Raw genomic sequence first — 23,843 nt, 5'->3', positions numbered from 1 at the left:
CTATGTAGGTAATATACGACCTGTTAAAATAGTACAGTCACGCATGTAGCCGTCGCTAATAAAATATAAACATAATATTATACAGCTGACGGTATTTAGGACCATTATTTAAAAATCGTGTCGGCGACCACGTTTGAGATAACTGAAATTATAAGAAAAAAAAATACCGTAAAGTTTGTTTAGTCGTCATTGCAGGCAACAATATCAAAGTTGTTTCTGAAAAATCTGAAACGCCTATAGTAAGATGAAAAACATTCCTTTGGGCGACAACATTATAAAGAAAACAAAGCATTTTGAATTAGGAAACGTTATTTCATATTAATAATATGTACTAAAGTACTGCAATGCTTGTAAATTATACTTATATATGAATGTTTAACATTAACAGATAAAAGATTCTACTTTATTTTTTTTTTTAATAAACCACCTTTATCGTAACATGTTTGAAAAAATAAATACGAAAGAAATTAACATAACTTTTGTATATTATAATTAACACTGTTAACAAGCAAGGTATATTATTAACATAACATTAATCAATAATAATACATATTAAACTATACAATTATTAATTACCATATTATAGTATATTGTATTAGTTTAGATTCTGAATTATTTAATTTATTTAATTATCAATATTAAATCTAAAACCAATATATATATATATATATATATATATTATATAGCAAATAATTAATTATAAATTATCATTAGAATATTTAACTTTAATAGTTCAATATTTTATTAAAATAAATAAGCTATTAAGAGCCTTTAGCTTATTTTAGAGGTAAAATAATATAATTAATACATATTAATATTATATTAAATAATAACCATTTTTAACCCAATACTTTACCTACCTAATCATACTAATAAATTCCAATATCTAACATTTCTTTATATGTGTTTTTAGGGCCATATGGTGTGATATCATGAGTTCTACGGCTTCTCAAATTAGTGACTTCAATTTACTAAGACGATGTGGCAAAAGGTGAATACTAAAATAACTTTTAAAATTTCATCACTATAGCCACGAATATTGTAATTTAGTTTTCATCAAAAGTATTGAAATAAAACGAATTGGTTAGTTTTAAAAAATGATTTTTTTTCAAGTAATTTGTATTGTATACATATACTGATCTACTGCAGATTTTTATGTTTCTTGTAGGTAATCGTAATGGCATTAACAGATTTTGAATTAAAAGAAATAATGTATGAGTGCAATCTATGATTCCTATCTCAGTTATTTACCAAACTCTCTAAACTTTTTCAATTTTTTGCTACATCAAATGTTCATAAATATGAGGTTATCAGTAATTACTTAAGAATAAATATCTACCAAATGTTTAAATATTAATATATTATGGTACATATTATTATAATAATTAATTGTGTGAACTAATATGACGTATATTATGCTTTAATCTGTAACCTAAACAATAAACTGCATTTTGTTTAACTATACTGAAATAAGTATTGTTATAACCATGAGTAATGACATTACTATTATCTTGGGAGTTGTGGTTGAAAAACAAATATTTTTGCCTTATTGCTTTAGAATACTTATGATCTTAAATTTAATTCATATAAATAATCAGCAAAAAAAACCATAAATGTCGCTTTTCTATATTTTAGGTATCTATATACTTTATACTCTATAGTTTATAGTATACCTCATCATTGAGTAATTTATTTTAACGGGTGTGTGATTTGAGCCCAATGATCAATCATTACAAACGAAAAATGATTCTGATCAGAAACGATCTGTCAGCATACATTTCTATGGATATTTTATCATATATTTATATTGCTATAGCAATTTATTTTTCAATTAGTACAGTAGGTGGAACTTATTTTTTTATATAACAAATTGTACTCATTATACTATTTAATATTATATTACAATATTCGATGATGTTATTAATGGTGTAATAATTCAATATAGGCGTACTATAAAAATGTAGAATGGATGAATAGATTCATCATATAAATAGCTTAAATGAATCTAAATATTATGAAATTTTCGTTGAGTACTTATATAGTAAATAATAATAAACGTAATGGAGAAAAATTTTAAATCCCTACAGATAATTTTTTTAAGTTACAACAAAATAACTAAAATAGATATTTTTCATTTAACCAATTTCATTGATATTTGAACTTAAAATATTTTTAAAAAAAAATCATGAATACTATTTTTGAGATTTTTAGTTTTTTATAAAAATAAAAGCTATGAGAAACCTTGTAATTAATGCTTAACATATATAGCTATCAAAATTAAAAACTTTATATATTTTTAATTACAAAATAATTTGCAATTTTAAAATTTAATGAATTTTATTAAAATTTGAAGTTCAAAAGATTATTAAAAAAAAATGGTACCATGTATTATCAATGTTTATAAATACACTATTTAAGAATACGTTTTTTGGAGTTTCGTATTACCTTAAATCTTCAAACTTATTGACCAAGTTTACAATATTTTATCAATACTTTAAAAAAAATTAAGTTTCAAATATCTGTAAATAATTTCAGCATCTTCTGTAAATAGTAAAAAACATCCAAAATATTCTTAAATTTATTTCTTGTGCTATTGAAAACCCTTATATGATTCCTTATTCGATAAAAACTTTAAGTCTCTATACAGTTTATCATTATTAAATTAGGTTTAACAAAAATAAAATTTTTATTTTAGTATAAAACAAAATTAATGTTGTCAAAGACTAATTTTGTATAAACATTCCAGTTGTTTTAGATTCTGAACGGAGTGATGAATGTATTGGTTTTACAATGATGTGTGTTTTTTTTATTTTTGTGTCTGTCATCACGTTTGTTTTGGAGTAATAATAGTGCTTTGATTTTTTATTTCAGCCCCTCTTTGAAAAGGAAAATTAATCTAGTTGGTACTTGGGGGTCATCATCACACTTAAGATTCTCCATAACTTTTTCTTCAAATAACTGTAAAAAAAATTTCTAGCATCAATATAAAAAAAAATTGTATGAGCGTATGAAATTTAATTTTTTACGAAATTGCGTAAAATATAACGATATATTTCGATTATTTAAACATAGGTAATAACATAATATATTATCCTACTAATTATCCTAGACTGACAAATCATCTCCGTTCAGAATCATTTTTCGTATACAATGATACCTATCATTGCATTCAAATTTAACACATCTATTATAGTGACCTTTTCCTTCTCTACTATACAGTAGAGCGATATCCACTTGCCTACCTTTTTTTTATTATTTATTCATTTTTAAATTATTTTGAAAGTATACTGGGAATTTTTACTTTTGATAAGAAAAATTATTTTCAAAATTACCAGATTAGTAGATTATTAGATCTTATTTTCTACCAGAATTCACTTTAAAAGTTGATGATTAATGTATTTTTTCCATAATAGTAAAAAGTGTCTTTGGACACAAAAAAAGCATTATTATAAAATGGTATATATATAGTTATTATTTATTATTATTATAATGTGTATACACATTACACATGTATAAAAAAAATGTTTATATTTTCAATCTGACTATGTTTATTTTTAATATGTATTAAATAAATACCTGCTTATGATTAAATATAATATCATATAATAAGTATATGGACATTATTTAGTATAAACTAATTTTCATATTATAAATACGAGTACTTATGAATGTTGACAAATACATACCATATCTAATATCTATAGTATATTATTATATACCTATCATATATATATATATTAATATTATTATACAAGTAGTAGGTATATTGTTCTTGTTATTGTATTATATAATTGTGTTATGACTGTTATGACTCTGCATCTCTGCGCATCAAATCTTAATAAATAAATATTTTATTCAATCCATCAAAGTTGATTTTTTCATAATAACATATCTCCCCCCGGCCTACTACCTTTGAAATTCCTAGTTAGCACGTCTGATACAATATTAACTTATGTGAAATTCACACGAACATGTTCATACTGTTATGCCTTTGCTCAGATAATATAGACGTTATTTAATGATTAATGCCTATTTGAACAAATATAATAAATTGTTTTTTTATCTAATTTTTTTTTATGACATAGGAACTAAATATTTATGCGTACTGTATAATATAATTTTTCATAAAATAAATGTATGATTAATATTTATAATATACATGTAATGTATTTGACATATGTCAAATCCATATAGTATATAAAACGTCTTTCTATTAATTAATATAAATAATATAGGTACTTTTATTATATATTAGTACAGTTTTTCAACACTAAAATTTAGCTTATTTTTAACTATTCTAAAACATTTTATAAGATATAATAATACATTTAATAATTTATAACGTATATATTATAAAGACAAACGACAAAATGTAATACAATTTACAAATCGAATACATTTATTTGCGATTTATTATAATCCGTTATATTTATATACATGCAAAAAATACACCTATATAAGTGTTATCTTTTAATAAAATGTTAATATTTTGCCTAACCTACTTATATTGATTTTTAAACACAATTTTGTTGTACACTTTTTGCCTTGAAATCTTATTATAATTACGATGAACTACACACACGCAAAATTAAACTATAATTACGTAGTGACTTGATATATATTATAATTTATATGCAGCGTTCACATGTACGATATACGTGAACGCGAAAATGTCGAAAAACCTGTTCATTCATACTCACTTTGCTGTCGTTGCAGGTCGTCAAAGAAGAACAACTCGACTATCGCGGAATTGTATAACAATTTATACGCCAGTCAAATGGTGGCAGCCGACCAAAGGGCCAAAATGTCGCCTCAAAGAACCATTTCGCTGGTAAGTACCACAGATCTTGGTGTTATACTGTCAAAATGAATAGTGAAACATAAAACACGTTAAAATAAGTAAATTATTCCCCTCACATTTGAAACGCTTCAATTTATTATTTTTATATTAATCAATTATAACTATACGTAAATATTGTATACAATGAAATATAATATAAGGCTATAGAATATGGGTATAATAAATAAGTTCTGTGCTCGAAATAAATTATTTCTAAACATTTTTCATTGATTCACATTTTTAATTTTTTTTTCCAATTCATACCATAAAAAAAACTATGAAGATCAATTTTATTTTTAATAAATCATATAATAGTAGGAAGTTCTCGATAATAGGAACCTGCTGTAGGGTTGCACTTCGTTAAGTATTAATTATGTTTATAAGTTTTGACAACAGTCTAACCTAGTAACCTAACCAGTGAATATGATTTTCGGAACACTAAAATTTCATTCTCAGATGTATATTAAGACTATTTATGTATACCTATGTAAGAAATAAAAGAACAACTTTGTCCTTCGGGGATATAGGTACATGCATAGTGGTTTTTGTGCATTATTTAGTCACATAAGTTGGCAGAAAGTTTATCAAGCTATATGCAAATAAAAATACAAACTATTTAGCATTTATATATTTGAAAGTTAGATACACTTTAAGTGCTAACTCTATACTTTATAATGTTACGGTTATATTTTACTTTATCCGACTCTAACTTAAAAGTTATACAAAAAAATAAAATATATAAACAAAAAGATATTTGGACAATTCGTCGTGCAACACTGGTAGATATTCTTTGCAGACGATAAATATGAAATAATTGTTATCGAACCTTTTATTTGTTTTACATTTCTATAGACAAAAATGATTGTTACATACTTACATATATATACTAAGAAAACTTTGTTATTATTCAATAATAAAATATATGTGTATATATAGTTATGAATACGAAAATATTTCATTATAAAATATTATACACATAAAGTAATAATATTTATTGTTTTCTGTAAGAATAAACTTAAATGTAAACCATTTTTATCCAAATGCGTATGATGAAACAAATGGAGCTTGAAAAGTATAATTGGGAAATTTTAGAAGAAAATAAATAATAATTCTATTATGGTATATTAGTATAACTAAACAAACAATGTTAATTTGTTCAGTTCGTAAATACTAAAATAAACAGGATGATTCATAAAATATGCCCATGCCCTTTTTTTCTTTTTCAATAACGTAATAGTTCAAAAACTAAATTTTGGAATTTTTATATTTACCATAATATTTTGAATTCTTGAATTGTTTTGTACTACTTAAGAACAATCAGTGGAGATACAAACTTTTGTTTTTAAAATGAGAACTCTCCTTTTATACTGTAAATTATTTAGAAAATAACTTTTCTTAAAATATTGACGTATCAAAATCAAAATTAGATCGAAAGTATTTTAGAGTTATTTAATTTTGTGTACTAAAAGAATAATAGGATAATGCATTTAGAAGATATGAATGCTATACAGTGACTTGAACATTTTAGTAATTAGCATTAATTTATAATCAACATTAATAATTTCTAAAAATAGTCTAAGTATAATTAACACTAGATAAATACCACATCATTTTTTTTTAAACCACTTTCGAGGATTTTTATATCCATAATATAAACAATAATATGAAACATATTAACAAATGAAAAACTATTCATTCGACATTTTAATTAGACACAACAACATTAAAAAAAAAATGGATTTCTTTGATAGAAAAAAAGAAAAAGGGGGTTCTCATTTGAAAAACATAAATTTGTACCACCATAAGATGACCTCCTTGAGTAGCACAAAAAGTCACAACATTTTTAAAATACGGTCTTTAAGTATTTTTAAACATTCTAAAAATCAGAATTTGAATAAATTCATTATAAAATGGAAAATGGGGACGAGCATGATTAATGATCCTCCCATATAAATATTAAATGGTGACTGTGTGCATTATTTTGTTAACACAACTACACCTAGTTATGCTATTGTACAGCATATTGCAGTTATAAAATGTATCTTGAATATCACGATCAATGATTGAACACCATCCGTGCTAGTGTGCTACAAATGTTACAATATGTATAATATATCGTCTACCTAAACATACACGATTTATATAAATACAGACATCGTTACATGAGAATAATCCCCAAAAACAAATTACTGGTAAAGCCCCTCTAGAGACAACATAATATTCGTATGTGCGTACAGTGCAGGTAAGCGGTCAGAGGCCAAGGAAACCGCGATATTTCGGCGGTCGTGTATTTCATAACGGATCAGCGTATATAATAATAATTACTGTTGATAGATACGAATACCGCATAATGTATGTATACGAGAAATAATCGAGAACACGGTGTATTCTATATTTTGAATGTTATACGATATTATATTATTATACACACAAACACTGCGCACAGCCATCACCCGTATCCGGCCAACCTGTTATTTGGAATCATTAAAAATCTCGTAGATGCTGTAGATTCCGATAACCGCCTCGATTTTAAATTGATCGTAATATTATATTATCGTCTGGTCAAGTCGTCGGGAAATTATTTATTTTGTATATAAGTATAGTTGTAGTATACGATACATGTTATTGGTGTGGGTACATGTCGGACATGCGCATTTTTCTGTTTTGCTGCAGTCATCAATATCAGTGTAGTATATAGTGTATACAGTATTACAGAAAAATACTACGTATTTATGGTTTAAAGATAATTAAATATTAATTGCAACTTCTATTAGCTATACACAACTATGCCTATAAAACTAAACAATTATACGAATACAATTTACATGATGTTAAGATAATAAAAAATAGCACTGTAATAACTTTAAAGAAAATATGTTTTTTTTGTAACTTATAGGAATATAATAAATAAAAAATTAATTTTCATATGTATTTATAACTTTGGCGAAGAAGATTTCAATACGATTAATACATATTTATGTAATTTTATTAAATTAGATTTTCAAAACCGAATGAATGTATAATATTATAATAAGTACCTATATCGAAAGTATAGGTAAAACGTAGACCAAAAAACCTACAATAGAAGTAATTTTTGTAATCCTAATTTATTTTAAATACTAATGAACCACTTAATATCATTTTTATAAATTACTACATCCTATTCTTGGGACGTAACAGATGTCGAGATGTGCAAACTGACAAAACGCTTACATTTACTACCCTCTGTAGTTTATACCCACCGTTTTTATTTTTAGACTAATATTATACATGAATGTTGTTCTTAATTTGTGTTCTCACTCTTCAGTCTTCATTAAATTTTTAATAATCGTGAATCTGTAATAATATACAATCTAACATTCTAACTGATAATAATTTCGGAAGCAAGTAATATATGTAATACATATATTACTGTATATATGTATATTACGTGTAATGGCATTAGTTCATTTTAAGGATGGGAAAATTAAGACAATCGATGCATACTATACTTTCTTCCGAAATTATAATCAGTTAGATAAGTTGCGTTCGAAAAAAAGGTTCGATAAAGGCATAGGTGTGCATTTTTAAACCTAGTTACGTATATTACCTAACTGTCGATATCATTATTCTTAATATTCAATGACCTCTAGCTATGTCATCATGGTTTCAGATTTGTATTATACACTATTAACTAATTCTATAATTTCACAAAAATTATATTAATAGTTATATAGTAAAGTAGTTGTCATAGAAAATATGTTTCGAAAAATGCATATCTTAATTTATTCTTAGTACATAATTATTATATAAGGAATAAATAAAATAATAATTATTTGTTAGATAATATAATACCATTGATATAAATACTAGTATTTATAATCAATGATTATAGGCATTATAGTATTATACTAAACATTTTTCATGAGCATCGTTTTACAACCTAAAAGTAAAATTGCATTTGTTGCCTTTAATTGATAATTAATAAATATAAATAAATTCTAAGGTAATTTTTGAATAAACAATTAGTTGGTTATTATGTATAGTATGATCAAGAATAAAAAAAAATTTAAAAAAAATATTAAAAAATAATTGATTCCGGCCAGGATCGAACTGGCGACCTTCTGCGTGTAAAGCAGACGTGATAACCACTACACTACGGAACCACATACTGATAATGACGAATTGAGGTCTGTTAGCAAATATAAAAAATAATGTTATTTGTAGGTACCTATGTTACATATTTTAAGTATAATATTGTTAACTAGGTATTACTTGACAATTTTAATAAACTATAACTTAAATATCTTTTGTTTAAAATCTAGTAAAAAATGTTTAAATATATATACTTATTACTTAATATATTTACTTATAAGTTATAGTAGATAAAAATAATAATAAACTGTATTGTCTGTATTTATTGTATAACTTTCTTACTTAAAAAATTAAAAAGGTAGGTATTAATAATAAAAATTAATAGATACTTACTACAATCTTTATTTATAGATTATAAATATAAAATTATCATAATATATTACCCCACATTATACAAATATTTAATTATTTTAAGTATAGGTTTATAAAGTAACATGCTACATAATAGTACATGCATTCATAGGCGCAATTTGAGTTTTAAATTTGGGGGACTATTATAATTTGCATGTATGTTGTATGTAGGTAGATACTGTGTGTATGTTCCCAGATATTAATATATATAAAAGTAGAAGGGGATATATACAGACTATTTTGGGGGCTTAGTCCCTCAAGCTCCCCTCAAATTGCGCTTATTTATGCATTTCAATACCTATAACCTAACTACATTATAATATATGTAATTGCCCAATATTATATATTTTAACAAAATTATTGTAATTATCGAGATATTATGGATTTTTTTACTAAAAGTTAATTTAAAAAAAAACCAATAGAACTCTATTTCTACATTTTCTGTGTAACTTTGGTAGTTTATTATTTATTACGTTTTTGGACAGTATAAAATTTAAATCTAACCGGTATCTTTTTTATTGCATCAAAATATTAATTTTACTCTTAATGTAAAATATTAAAATATAATTAACAGATTATATTTTGTTATTGATTACTCATCATTATTTTTTTTGTAATATATAATTTTTTTAAATTAAAAAAATAATTTATTTTTTAGGGTTCGTTACATCATCCACCACAAACTCAATTTATGGAACCCAGACTCTCACAACTGGAGACATTAGAAGCTAAGGTAACTTAAGAAATATAATAACATAACCATATATAACAATAAATTATATAAATTGTAATTGGTCATATAATTATTATAATTAGATATAAATATAATACGTATTACTTGTCTTGTTCGAAAATTATGTATACACATACCTATATTATTAATAGCTAAGTACTAATGTGTTTTAGATTTAGTGAAGATTTCATATTGATAACAAAAATAGGTACTTGATTATGGGGACGTCAAAATAATAATTTTCCTGATTTTGTTTCTATTTACCCCACACTATTTCTATTCATCCGGTTTTACGGTACTAATTTAAAGACTAAGATACAGCCATATAGGATAGCAAAAAAAAAATTTATATTCAAATCTCGGACACAATAGATAAACAATTGTTAGAATTTTGCAGTTCTATAGAAATATAAGTACGAACGTTATTGGTTATTGCAGTTTACCATAATTGTGTATAATTGTATAAATACTGCAGTACCTATCCATTGAGTAGAAAATCATGTTATAAACTAAATTTCTACCTAATTACTAATTAGTAATTGTTATCCCTCTATGGCTGTATGTCTAATAGATAGGTAATAACACGTCACATTTTATACCGATCATACTAGAATGACGTGTATAGCCTAATAATTTTGAGATCAACTAGAATGCGATTAACAGTTTTAAAAATAAATTTCCAGATGGCTAGCATTGAAGTCTCGCTGTCTACAACGTTAAAAAAAACAAAAAAGAGTTCAACTCCTGTCATACCAAGTAGTCCCCAACCAGCGATGATTACTCAAAAGACTATAACACCTGTCAAAGGCAATGGATACATGACGGACAACCACGACAAAGAAAATATTGCACGAAACAAGTAAGATTTTCTTTGATAGGTTTATCATTTATTATTGATCGTAACTTTTTATCTATTTAAAAAATAATATTTTGCAGTATAAAACTTCAAACTCATCTAGTCAATGAAACCAATGAACAGAACAAACATAATCAAAAAGTACAAAGCGATACGGTCAACGAAAGTGAAAAACATTCATTGACCCAAAAAATAGAAAGCCTAAAAAATGATATGGACCAAAAACGATTGACTATTAAAAACATAAAAATGTCACTAGAACAATTAGATGTTACTGAGTAAGCAAGACCCACTGTTTAATAAAAATAAATAAAAAGTAGAAGGAAAAATGTAGATAGTCAATTATTTTTACACAATCATCGTGTTTAATTGTTGTTTATATTTGTTTTAATCGTTCCAGTAACATTGACACAAGGATACAACAAGCAGAGTTAGAATATCAATTGGGCAGAGAGGAACTTAATCTTCTTAGTCTAATGGAGGAAACCAACAAACACAAGTGTCGTCTTGAAGAGATTGAACAACATAATGAACAAAATGAAAATAACACTCTATACAAGTAAGTTTCAATAAATATCAACCCAATAGCATTACCTAACTGGATTTTTTTGTAGTTATTTAGTTTCTAATCCCGGAGCCGTGATTAGCTTACATGCTGTAGAGCTGGCATACGATCCGAAAAGTCCTAAGTTTGGTGTAGGCTCTAGAAAAGATAAGCCAGGCTTGTTTATTGACTGGACAGTTGACGATTTGGGATTTTCTAAAGGAGATAGGTAAGTTTTCAAGTTTGTGAAAAATATATATTAAAAATGAATTGGTGTTTTATTGTAAGAACAGACAATATAGTTATTAAAGGAATTAATTTTTTTAACTCCTTCTATCAAAGATATAAAACATTAATGCCGGATTAAGTAAACAATTATGAATTAATATCGAGTAAAATATGGTCCCTTAAACATGACTAAACAATCCACGACTGGCCCATTAATTTAATCGTTTACTTATGCAACCCGTCATTAATAGGAAACATAATATAATTTTTATAAAATAGGTACCTACATAGTATATTATTAGTATTAATACAGATACTTATACAATATACATATTTAGTATTATAATTATTTGACTCTTACGTATTATGAATTATGATCCGAGCTTATTGTTAATCTTCAGAGTTCCAACTTTGGGCGATTTTTCACTGTATAATGATACATTCATACACGAGTATTAAATATATAACATTCAGGATGATAATTATATTTTTCAAGGTTTTATTTTGTTGCCACAGGTTACTGGAAGTGAACGGTAAGGTAGTGTTGTCGATGAAGAACAACCACGACCTGAATCGGCTGCTGGAGGTGTCGCCGTCGTCCGTGCGCGTAGTGGTCATGCACGACGGGCCGTCGGCCGACCACCAACTAGAGTTGGCGGCGCTCAGGCGGGAGCTGGACGCTTGCCGGACGCGGGCCGAGGAAACAGACCGGTCCAAGCACGCGTACAAGACGGAAAACGTGAGGCTGTCACACAGGGTGTCGTACCTGGAGGACCAGGTATCGGAGCTAATCAAGTGCAGGTCATCGTCGTCTGGAACAACCTCAAACGGAGGCGGAAGTGGCAGCGGCGTGATGTTCCAGAGGGGTGCCAACTCGGCAGTGATGGTCCGGAGCAAGAGCCCCAAGCACGGCGTGTCGGCCATCCAACAGTACAAGCGCAAACAGGTAGTGTACGACGACCGGCCCACGGCGATGCGGCCTCCCGAAGGCGGCCCGGTGGTCAAGACGCGCATCCGGACCGTGCCCCGGCTATACGGCAGTTCGGCGTCGGTCGAGTCACTGGTCTCGTCGGCCGATGCCGTCGTGGCCGCCTGCAAGTCGTTCGACGACCTGCACGGCGTGGCCGTGGCGCACAGCAAGCGAAACAAGTACCCGACGGCTGGTGGCCGAAACAGCAGCAGGACCCGACACATACGCGAGGCCCAGCAGACGTTGTTCCGGTTCCTCGACTCCGAGTCTTCCGGCGGAGGTGGTGCTGCGCCGTATTTGCTTCAGCAGTGCGGCGGCGGCAGCGTGAGATCGCTCGACTTGCAGCAGGACGCCACGGCCGCCGACTCGCATCGGTTAAAGAGCACCGAATATTACTCGCACTTGACCGCGACCGGTTCGGCCTCCTTGTCGGGCGGTGCAGGGTCGCCGCGTCCCAGCCGGTCGCTCAACTACGATTCGGAACAGTCAGGCCGGCGGGCCCCGATGCCGCCCAAAAAACCTTTGCGCCTGTCTCTGCAACAGCGACACAGCAACAATGCCGCGGCTAGTAAAAAGGACGTCGATGACGATTCCGCGACGGTCAACGACAACGACGTCGGCGGCGGCAACAACGACGAAGTCATCGTCAGACTACGTCACGGGCACAACCATCACAATCACAATCGCCGACGACGCAACGACGACGTAGACGACGTCGATCTGTCGGCCATAAACAACACCATGTCGTGAACGCATCACCTATACAACACACTTACCTTTATCAATAAATTATTTTGTGTATATAATGTTTTTTTTTGTTTAATATTCGAGTTAATTTATTTTCCTAATATAATACAAACGTCGTTTAAGCGTGTGTGATTTATATTTTTGTTGTTTGGATTACACCTGTAAGGCCCAGCTCGAGTGTTTAAACTCACTTAGGCAAACTTGAGTTTTGCCGCCCATTACATGTAAATACTACATCAAATATTTTTTACAAAAATGTTAAATGCCGCCCTAGGTGTGGGCCTGTGTCACCTACCCCTTGAGCCGGGTCTGCACTTATTAGTTATTAGTTATTACACTACAATAATGTACCGATGTCCATATCGGCGACGCCGAACCCTGTATGTATTTACTATTTAATCGAAATATGGAGGCCTTAACACGCATTATTTGCGTGTGCAGTGCTGCAGGTATCTATTACATTGTAAAATATTAGCTTTTAATGGTTTATTTTTAATTTTAGACTTTGTTGTTAGATAGTAATTGTAGTCGGTACGGCCATAAAGTGTAACGTATTATACAAGTCAAAAGTGTTTACTGCAGTACACAACACACAATATTATTTATTATTACAAGTAAGCTAATACAGTAATATACTCACAGCCGGAAGTTGGGTTAACAGCATATAGGTAGTGTATTAGTATAGTATATTGTAAATTAGTATTTTACTTAATATATTAAGTATATACTCAATGGTAATATGAGCAGGTAGGTACTCAATATAAGTTACACAAGTCTGTAGCATTTTTTTTTGTGTCAATACTTATATTTTTTTAAATTTAAATCATTTAATATTCTAATTATTAAATTTTTTTAAAGTTACTTTATTACTTTATTAGCTTACCTGAGATATTACTTGTTATTAAAATCCAACTTCTTATTGTATATTTCGCGTAGTAAAAAGATGTTAATGATGTTATACAATGAACTTTCACTAACATTGTTGACACGATAAGCAATCAAATTTGAATCAATCCCATATTTTCCAACGGTAGTACCATTTTAAATATATTATCAATAATATTTAAATCACCAAATATCTCTGAGTAGTCTGAAGAACTATTCGGTTTCAGTATCTAGACGGTTAAATAAGCATACTATACGCGTGATATATATTTATATTGTATAAAAGGAATTATAAAAAAATTAATTCAGTTTAATAATATTTAAATTACCGCAATACCGACTATAAATGTGTTACCTAACACAGACAGGACAGGCGTAGTTAACAATTAATATATACGCACTTAATTAAACATATAAAATAAAATAAGAAATTCTTCTGGTGTAAAATACTAAAATTAATAATGTGTACATCGGACCACATAATTATAAATATATAAAATATTAATAGTTTCAAGTTTTTTTTATTTTAAATATATTATATTGTTTTAATGAACTTTTCGAATTATCAAATATCGCGCGTATAAAAAAAGACCAGCATTGGTAGCACTGCTATGAGTTATCTACTGCAGCACAGCTGACCGTCCGGCTGTGGCAACCGTTCGCAGAAGAGGTCTGTCTGTAACTCGGTACGTCGAATTCAAGTGGGGATAGAAAACATAATACAAAAAAAAACCAGACGCGGAAAACGTCGCATATAACTGTCAGCGTGCACGTCTTAAAGTTAATACGAAAATCCATTTTTAACACGAACTAAACATGTCTGCCGTCACGAATATGGAAGATGAATACGACGAGTACAACTACGACCAAGACAAATTGGTCAACAGCGGACACAGCGGTAATATTATGAACAAAATAATATCACCATCGTGAATCTTTACACGTTTTATTTTATACATTGTTAACGTGTTTTTTTACGCCGTTACAGGTAAGAATAGGAGTAAGAAAGAGGCTAGTGAACACACCAATCATTTCGATCCAAGCGGACACTCGAGAAAACTGTCAACTAAATTGCAAAACACTGAAACCAACAGAAAGGAAGAGAATTTGAAGCCTCATCCTTCAACCAGAAAGTGATGGGATCCAAGCGCTTCCTCCAATGTCTTGCAACGGTTTTACTTATAATTTTTTTCTTTATTTTCCAAAATAACTAATTGATTGCTCATTAAAAGCCATCGTTAATAATTGATATTAATTTTAAAAACTAATGTTCAGAAACGTTTAATCTACGTTCTTTAACCGTAGATTATCTTTTCTTTCTTAAATATAATATATATATTATTTTTTTTTTTTTTTTTAAGATAATATTATCTATAGATGTTATATTTTTGAAAGGTGTATAAGTAATTGTATATGACATCAATGCATTTCAATACATTTAAGTTGATTGACATTTTTAGTTTTGTTATTATTATTATTATTTACCTAACCGCGTGCGTGCTATTAACTCACTTGTGATGTGTCAAACTTATAATTTTAAGTTATCATCATAAAATCTAAATACTATTACAATCAAATTTTACTGTAAACAAATTAATAAATCTCAAGGTCAAATGTATTGCTAGGAATAACAACTTTCATTTTTTAACTGACAATATTGTTAAACACAGCTGGTACTCACTACTTTGTTAACTCAATGGTATACATATAATAACCTTGCATTGAATGACGCTTAAAATTTTGAATAATGATTATGATATATACCATTCTTTTATATTATAAATATGTTACCTTCATATGAAGCTAAGAAATTAAGATATCAGAAATGAAAATATATGCAGAGGTTATGAAAAGCAATATATAAGTGTGACTGAAATAAATGTTGTAAAGTCATTTTTGACTTTCCAAGAAACTAAGATGGTGATTATTAGTAAATGTAACGTTATCAACATAATAGAAATTGTAAATGGTATAAATCATAAAAATTATGTCATATTTAAGTAATAAAATTTTAATGTAGGGAGTTGTAATGGACTGGGTTCTCAGAACTTTTGGTAAATATCTTATTTTGGATTACTGTATAAGTTATTATTAGAATGTCAGCAATGGCATGACGTATTAACATGAAAAAATTTCCAAAGAATCATGATCTGAATAGTATATCCACCACATTGGTACTGTTAGCTGTAAAATCCATAAAAACAAAATGTTATTATAACTAGATCACAATTATATTAGTTGCTAGGAAAACTTATATTAAAATATAATCACATATGAATAACAACCATAAGAGTATTGGATAAGTTACAGAACTATTGTTATAAGAAAATAATGTACAAAGGAGTATGCCATGTATAAAGGAGCCCATAGGATAGCATTTTCAGATATGCCTAGCTATTGAGTCCATAGCGCTTTCATGCCTCACATTATTGTACTTTTTATGCTCATGTTATATTTTATTAAAAACCAATTCAATTTAAACTGACTAAAGCAAATAATTTAACTCTACAACATATAATAAACCAGTTTGCCAATTACATGACGTGTATGTGGGAAGAAAAAACATACTATGTTATTATTAAACTATAAATGATATTATAATATTCTAGTGATAAATAAGTTATGAGATTGAAAAGGCATTATATTACATAATTTTGTCTTGTCGGCTATATAAATGTTTCAAGATTGCTTTAAGACTTAAGTATAATTAACAATTACAATGCATGTTTAAAGGTAATCCAATTGTATGAATTAATGCAAATGTAGTTCCACCCCCTTATATGGCAATCATCATAAAAAAATAAAATATAAAGATTATCTTCATTGATGTTGTAACACCATAATCGTGAATAAAATCAGTCCATAAATGTGGATAAACTAACATGTAAACATTTAATTTAGGGAGATATAAAATTGCATTAAGTTCAGTGGTGTTCCCATAGGATATACTACATATACGCCGTATACTCTCAAGATTTTTTTTCAATATTATGGGTAACTGCGTATACCCATAATACATGCGTATTTGATGATGTAGTATATTCTCAAAAAAATTCATGGGAACACCACTGATTAAGTTATATACATTTATAATACCATAAGAAACTTAAATAATAATATTAAATCAATCACATCAAATACTATATAAAATAAAAATTATTGGTATAAAAACATTTCCTATGGTATAATAGAGATTACAATTAATTACTAAAATAATAAGGTAAGTACTCTTAACATAAATAAGACAAAACAAAGTGTTGTAGTCATAGTTAAACAATGTTGTGATCAAATTAAATTAAAAAAATATACAAAACAACCCATCATAACTATAACAATAAACAAACATTTTTAATGTAACCTAACCTAAGTAATTAATTTGAACAATATTGAAAAAATATACAATAACTTCGATAAATTAATAATTATACTATATAATAAATGTATACATTTTTTATGACATGATCAAAGTTATTAATAGAATGAATAAAATTAAATTTTAGAACTCGGTTTACCATATTTTTTATTATATTTAGCTACATATATTTCAACTATTTCATTGGCCTCTTCATAATACGGGTTTAAATATGATGCCGTTCTCATTTTCCATTTAGATAAATTTGGACGATTAGCATATGGATCAAAGCCGGCCATTCCTAAACAAAAAAAAAATGTTAAGAGTATTCAATCAAATTTTTTCTATGGACAAATGTATTTACTTGTTTGTTCAATTTCACAAATACCAACAATATCAGAAATGGAAATTTCGTTTCCACTCAAAAAAGTTTTATTTTTTAGCCAAACATTATCTATTAAGTCTAAAGTAATCATCATTCTTTTTTCTAATTGTGCCACTCTCTGTTCATTTACTGGTTTTCCAGCAATTAGAGGCCAAAATACCTGAAATATATATTAGTTTAATATAATAATTGAATATATTTATTATAAATGAATTACATGATGTAGAACCTTACTTTATGTAAACAATAGAGAGCACAATCACCTCTAGTATTTGTGTGTTGCCACTCAAGATATTCATCTACGTGTGCTTGTTTCCCAGAGTCTTTAGGGTACCAGTGATCAGCTACATTATAAGTACGACAAATGTAACGAAGAATTGCAATGCTATAAAATAATAACCATATTCTTAGTTAAATTAAACCCTGCACACAACATTTTAATACTAAATTAATACATCATGCAGTTAATTATTTGTTAGTTAATTTAAAACTGTGATTAACAATCAAACTATCATAATAATGAATTAATTTTCAAAATATTTTTAAAAACAGTATATAATAATATAGTAATAAGTATATTGTATAACTAGGTAGGGTAAAAGATAAATAAAAAATTAATTATAATGATTGATATTGAATCGACTGCAGGGTTATGCTGTAATATATACAATTATATATCTTTTTACTTTTATAAATACGTAAACCACAAAATAAGCTCATGATAGTTAGTAATTTTAATGTATTAAATACCCATGACCATACGCGTAACTAGTCCTTTAAGTTAGGGGGGGGGGGGCTAGATTCCTAAAAATGTTTTATAGCAAATTTTTTTTAATTATGATTATTATTAATTGTTTTTATTGATGTTGTGCTTACAACTGACTTGAAAGGATTATTTGTTTATATAAAACATTATATTTTTTATATTATAAGCAAAGATAAAGTTAAAACTAATATGTTTATAAGCAAATACATTTACCCAAAAATTCTAGCGGGGCTGAAGTCCACCCAAGCCCCCCTAGTTACGCCTATGTCCATCACTATACTAAATAAGAAAGTATTTTTTATCTATCATATTATGAACAAAAGGTTAGGTACTCACGAATGAAAAAATCATATTCATGGTTGAACGACTGTACTACAATCATGCATTCATGCATAGTCGCTATATACATGCTTCACTTTTGCTGAAGTGACAAAACGTAGAGCAAATACTACATAGTTATAACATAACACTATGTAGTATATTACATCGGTTGTGTCTATATTAATGTATTTATTACCTTTCAGTAAGAACAAATCCCTTATCATTGATGACTGGTACTTTTTTGAATGGATTTATAGCCTCAAATTCGGGTGTAAACTGTTCTCCTACAACAAGGATTTATCAGATAATATGTTAAAATAAATAAATAATTAACAATTGTATAATATGACATTCACTCACCTTTCAATATGTCCACAACTTTATCTTCGAACGGAATTTCAGCTTTTTTAAAAAACATATACAATGCTCTGGATGGTTGTGACAATAAATTGTGATAAAATATTAACTTAGCCATGTTATTTAGTTAAATCCTAGACTACCCTCTTTGAAAAACCGAGTATAAAGTATAAACCAGTCACTAGAAAATATAAAAATTAGATCGACGATCAACTTTTATTAAAATGAAAATTATGAAATGTGGTGGGAAATTTTCAATGATAACAGTATAAAACATCGGTGAAATATTTATGTTCATCGATGGTTTAGTTCTTATCATAACCTTCAAAAAGATAAAAAATTCCATATGATTACAATTTTCATTCTTGCTTGCTGCTTCTGCTTGCATATAAGTGTTTTAAACTAAATTATTCGAAAAATTTTCACGAGTACGGTCGTGACTGTGCTGAACGTTTATTCCATTTTTCATTTTTAAATAAGAACGATAAAATGTCGTTTAGGGTGTTTTCCCGGAAGTTTTCTGCTGGCAAGCAATTACGCGCCATCATGGACGAGCAGTTCACTCCCGACAAACTCAAGGGCTACGAAAAACCTGGCATGTGGATTTTTTTAACGTCATATACTGTTGTAATAAATGATAACTCTTGTATATATTTGCTTATTGTGTTTTAATTGAATTACAGAAGTCCTCCAAGGTTTGGAATTATGGAAAAAAGTGACCTATTTTATTGGTTTACCAGGATGTTTGTTGGCAAGTATTTACTGCATCAATGGACATTTGGAACACGAAAAACACTCATCACGACCAGAGTTTGTTCCATATGAACATTTGCGTATCAGAACTCGGGTATATATATCTGCTTTTGACTATTATATTTATCTGAATACACAAATTAATCAGTAAATGGTTCAATTTTAGTGAATCTATTATTGAGTATTAAGTATGGTGACTATCTTACCCTGTTAAGCATTGATTGCAATTATACCTGCAGTCCTATATTGATCGACTTCCAACAAAACTTATAAAATTGTTTCTTAATTTTTTGTGGCAATGTCACAGTTTAACTAGACCACAATTATTGGTTAATGCTCATTTCATGAAGGACATTCAAGAATTTCTAGACATTTTTAATTTCACCTTCATTATTAAAAACAAAAATTATACCAAAAGGGTGAAAATAAGTTGAATAAATTATAAATAAATAAATAATAGTTACTAATTTGTATATATTATATTTATATAGCCTATATACTAAAATTAAAGTACCAAAGTTAAGTCTAAAGTTTATTAACTTCTATGTTTATATTGCTAATCTTTTAATAAGTCAAAAGAACAAATATAGTTTGATTTTGAAAATATTTGGACTTAATGTTATAGTTGTTATACTGACGCACAAAATTTCTTTGCATATTTCTTGAATTGAACAAGATACAAATTATTCAATTCAATCGAGGTGTAAAAGTATAGCTCAAAAATTGCATTTTGATTTTTTTGTACTCGACAATTGTAATTCTATAGGAAAAAGAAATAATAATCAAATAGAATATTATAAAAGAAATTAAATATGATATATTTTAGTCATTTTAATTTTAAATTGAAAAAATGAATGATTTGGACTTTTTGTTCAGGATATGTTTATAAAACTGTTTCTACTACTTGACCACCATAAGCTATGGGTTAATTTTTATTTTTATTGATAAATATTATTTTTGATTTAACTAATGTATATTAAATTATTATGAACGAAATATTTTAATTTTAATGTAAATTTTTCTATTGTACAAACAATGATAATTATATGTTCTTTTTAATTCTTAGCTGTTTTTCAGAATTTATTAGTTATTTACAGTTGTTAATAATGTTTTTGATCAGTTGATAATTGGATAATATTATTTCATTTTTTTTATTTGTTCCATGTTTTTCACCTAAACATTAATTTTACCATTATAACTTTTTTCAGCGATTCCCATGGGGAAATGGAGATCAGACTTTGTTCCACAACCCAAAATTGAATGCTACCACTCATGGTTATGAAGTAGATGAATAAACATGGAATATTTTCTGTATTTGTTTTATTTATCTGTAGTTATATGATACCAATTTAATAAAGTATATTATACTGATTCTGTAAAAAATAAGTCAGTCTATAAACCAATTATGTATATCTAATGAATAAATGAGACCTTTTTGTAGACTTAAAGTTTGATATTTTTTAATTTTAGGAATTTAAACATTTTTTTTTAAATATCATCTGACAGAAATAATTTATCAATTGTTATTTACAGAGGTTTTATTTTTGTAGGCAATGAATTAAAATCTTTATTTTTAAAAATGCTGTAGATACTTTTATTTTTAAAATGAAGAGCTATAGCTTGAAGTTGAGATAGACTATACATAATTAATTATTTGATATCTATAAACGCCTGGTGCCTGCGTTAAAGTTTGAATACATACAACTAAAATATTTTATAATACAATATAAATTTTTTATCAGAAATATTAACTATTCTTTTTATTTAATTCACAAACATAAGACTTGTATTCATTAGCAGTTTGTTCGACAACTTCATGTGCTTCCTTATAAAAAGGTGAAAACTTTGATTGGACTCTAGTTATCCATTTAGTTAAATTTGGACAATCTACCAACGGATTAAAACCAGCAATTCCTAGGAGAAAATTTAAAACATGAATATCTCACTATTATAATATATATTAATTATTTTACTTGGTTGTTCGACTTCACAAGCAGCAACAAGATCAGAAACTGAAATTTCGTCTCCACACAAAAATGGTTTATCTTTTAACCAAATATTTTCTAATAAATTTAGATTTTCGGTCATTCTTTTTTCTAGTATTGTAACTTTTTCAATATTTGCTGCCTGGCCAGTTTTTAATGGCCATAGCGCCTTTAAAAGGAAACAATTAGTTTGAATAATAATAACATAAAAAAAAATCAACAATCGCATTAATTATTATTACCTTGTACCGAAAATACTCTGTACAATGAGCTCTAATATTATTATGTTGCCACTCCAAATATTCATCAACAAGAGCCTGCTTTTTTATATCTTTGGGATACCAATGGTCAGCTACGTTATATGTTCGACATAAATAACGAAGTATTGCAACACTAGAGAAAGCATAAAAAATGTATTATTAATTTATATTAATTATAAACTGAATAATTGATAATGGCAAAGTAGTAAATTTGTACTGCTTGTATTCTTTTATGTATAGTAATACTCAATACTCCATAATCTATAATATCTACATAGATGATAAGTTATAAACCATAGAAATCATTCAACTATTAATTGTAAATTAACCAATTAATAACAATTGAAGACAAAATATGTTAAGTTGACTTAATTAAAACCATATTTGAAGTATATTTAAAAATAATAACCTTTCTATTAAAACTGTTCCCTTATCGTCAATAAAAGGTACTTTCTTAAACGGATTTAAGCTTTCAATTTCTTTAGTGAGATGCTCTCCTATAAAAATAAAAGGAAAGTAAGTTCTACTTTCATGTTAGATCAAAAAATTATTATTTTTTTTATGTACCTTGTCTTAAACTTAATGGTTTTGGTTCAAACGGAATTTCGGTTTTCTTCATAAATATGTACAAAGTTCTACTTGGTTGAGACAAGAAGTCGTAATAAAACTTTAATTTAACCATGTTAAAAAATTAAAACTACCTAATGAACTCAAGTTAAAAACCTACGTTTCACAAAACCCAATTATAATATGTAGTTATTAGTTAATATTTTACCATCAAATATAATAAATAATGGCCCGAATGCCCGATAATAATGATAAACCAATAATTTAAAACATAATAGGCACAAATAGTATTGACGTCACATTGTCTATTGATAAGACTAACGGTTCAAAACAAACGTGTATCAGTCATCACTCATTCCAAAAGAAATACATAATTAGAAAACAAACGTTTAAAAAAGTTTATTTTTTTCTTGAAATGTTTACCATTAAAAACAGTAAAAACACGTTTTTACAAGTTTGTTCATATATGAATTAAAAATATGAAACTAAACTCTTTTTTTCGTCAATACAAATAATTTGTAGTAGGTACCTATTTTTTACTATTGCAATTTTTACATAGAAATATTTTGTACTATTTTCCCTCCATTTTATTTAATTTTACTCTAACTATGTTTTTTATTATACTGTCTAAACTATATATGTTTTTAGGAATATAATTCGATCTCAAGGTTTATATATATACTTTTGTGTAAATTTAAAGTACTTACACATAATAATATATGGTTAATTGTTTTTGAGTTACACCTAATAAATAAAATCGAATTTTATTAGTTTTACCCGGTTAATTTGGAAAATACCGAGTTTTTAAT

At 27.8% G+C, this 23,843-nt stretch overlaps 4 protein-coding genes and 1 non-coding gene across 6 annotated transcripts in view; 3 read left to right on the top strand and 2 right to left on the bottom strand.

Moving 5' to 3' along the window:
- Nucleotides 1-13,525, top strand: part of LOC132923067 (uncharacterized) — a 30,633-nt gene extending 17,108 nt beyond the window's left edge. Inside the window, exons 2-9 of one of the 2 annotated variants that reach the window (XM_060986872.1) lie at nucleotides 914-991; nucleotides 4,717-4,831; nucleotides 9,984-10,058; nucleotides 10,742-10,917; nucleotides 10,995-11,192; nucleotides 11,315-11,473; nucleotides 11,529-11,687; nucleotides 12,203-13,525. In XM_060986872.1, coding sequence (XP_060842855.1) covers nucleotides 933-991; nucleotides 4,717-4,831; nucleotides 9,984-10,058; nucleotides 10,742-10,917; nucleotides 10,995-11,192; nucleotides 11,315-11,473; nucleotides 11,529-11,687; nucleotides 12,203-13,406 — 2,145 coding nt within the window. In that variant the 5' untranslated portion in view covers nucleotides 914-932 and the 3' untranslated portion in view covers nucleotides 13,407-13,525. The remainder of the gene's footprint in view (nucleotides 1-913; nucleotides 992-4,716; nucleotides 4,832-9,983; nucleotides 10,059-10,741; nucleotides 10,918-10,994; nucleotides 11,193-11,314; nucleotides 11,474-11,528; nucleotides 11,688-12,202) is intronic. The other variant, XM_060986873.1, reaches the window with a different exon arrangement.
- Nucleotides 8,913-8,985, bottom strand: Trnav-uac (transfer RNA valine (anticodon UAC)). Its single transcript has one exon. It is a non-coding gene; the product is annotated as a tRNA-Val (tRNA).
- Nucleotides 13,526-14,974: 1,449 nt separating the features above from the next.
- Nucleotides 14,975-15,741, top strand: LOC132923072 (nuclear protein 1). Its single transcript, XM_060986878.1, has 2 exons — nucleotides 14,975-15,186; nucleotides 15,277-15,741. The coding sequence occupies exons 1-2, from the start codon at nucleotides 15,105-15,107 to the stop codon at nucleotides 15,423-15,425; spliced, it is 231 nt and encodes a 76-aa protein (XP_060842861.1). The 5' UTR covers nucleotides 14,975-15,104; the 3' UTR covers nucleotides 15,426-15,741.
- Nucleotides 15,742-17,359: 1,618 nt separating this feature from the next.
- LOC132918914 (glutathione S-transferase theta-4-like) lies at nucleotides 17,360-23,327 on the bottom strand. Its single transcript, XM_060980273.1, has 10 exons — nucleotides 23,035-23,327; nucleotides 22,877-22,964; nucleotides 22,450-22,600; nucleotides 22,196-22,376; nucleotides 21,975-22,136; nucleotides 19,473-19,595; nucleotides 19,309-19,396; nucleotides 18,260-18,410; nucleotides 18,005-18,185; nucleotides 17,360-17,941 (listed from the first exon to the last, which is right to left on the bottom strand). Exons 1-10 carry the CDS (start codon nucleotides 23,147-23,149, stop codon nucleotides 17,778-17,780), a joined length of 1,404 nt encoding a protein of 467 aa, XP_060836256.1. The 5' UTR covers nucleotides 23,150-23,327; the 3' UTR covers nucleotides 17,360-17,777.
- Nucleotides 19,823-21,670, top strand: LOC132923071 (cytochrome c oxidase subunit 6A2, mitochondrial-like). The gene is made up of 3 exons (XM_060986876.1): nucleotides 19,823-20,064; nucleotides 20,153-20,316; nucleotides 21,431-21,670. Exons 1-3 carry the CDS (start codon nucleotides 19,959-19,961, stop codon nucleotides 21,515-21,517), a joined length of 357 nt encoding a protein of 118 aa, XP_060842859.1. The 5' UTR covers nucleotides 19,823-19,958; the 3' UTR covers nucleotides 21,518-21,670.
- Nucleotides 23,328-23,843: the final 516 nt, after the last annotated feature.

This window comes from Rhopalosiphum padi, chromosome 2 (assembly GCF_020882245.1).
Source record: "Rhopalosiphum padi isolate XX-2018 chromosome 2, ASM2088224v1, whole genome shotgun sequence".
NCBI lineage: Eukaryota > Metazoa > Arthropoda > Insecta > Hemiptera > Aphididae > Rhopalosiphum > Rhopalosiphum padi.
The sequence above is the reverse complement of the archived record's forward strand: the minus strand, read 5'-3'. Positions and strand labels throughout refer to the sequence as shown.

Coding starts and splice junctions, on each gene's coding strand:
- LOC132923072 (XM_060986878.1), top strand. CDS start 15,105: ATGTCTGCCGTCACGAATATGGAAGATGAATACGACGAGTACAACTAC. Junction 15,187..15,276: donor GGTCAACAGCGGACACAGCG/GTAATATTATGA, acceptor ACGCCGTTACAG/GTAAGAATAGGAGTAAGAAA.
- LOC132923071 (XM_060986876.1), top strand. CDS start 19,959: ATGTCGTTTAGGGTGTTTTCCCGGAAGTTTTCTGCTGGCAAGCAATTA. Junction 20,065..20,152: donor CAAGGGCTACGAAAAACCTG/GCATGTGGATTT, acceptor ATTGAATTACAG/AAGTCCTCCAAGGTTTGGAA. Junction 20,317..21,430: donor ATTTGCGTATCAGAACTCGG/GTATATATATCT, acceptor AACTTTTTTCAG/CGATTCCCATGGGGAAATGG.
- LOC132918914 (XM_060980273.1), bottom strand. CDS start 23,149: ATGGTTAAATTAAAGTTTTATTACGACTTCTTGTCTCAACCAAGTAGA. Junction 22,965..23,034: donor ACCATTAAGTTTAAGACAAG/GTACATAAAAAA, acceptor TTATTTTTATAG/GAGAGCATCTCACTAAAGAA. Junction 18,411..19,308: donor GGATTTGTTCTTACTGAAAG/GTAATAAATACA, acceptor ATTATTTTATAG/CATTGCAATTCTTCGTTACA.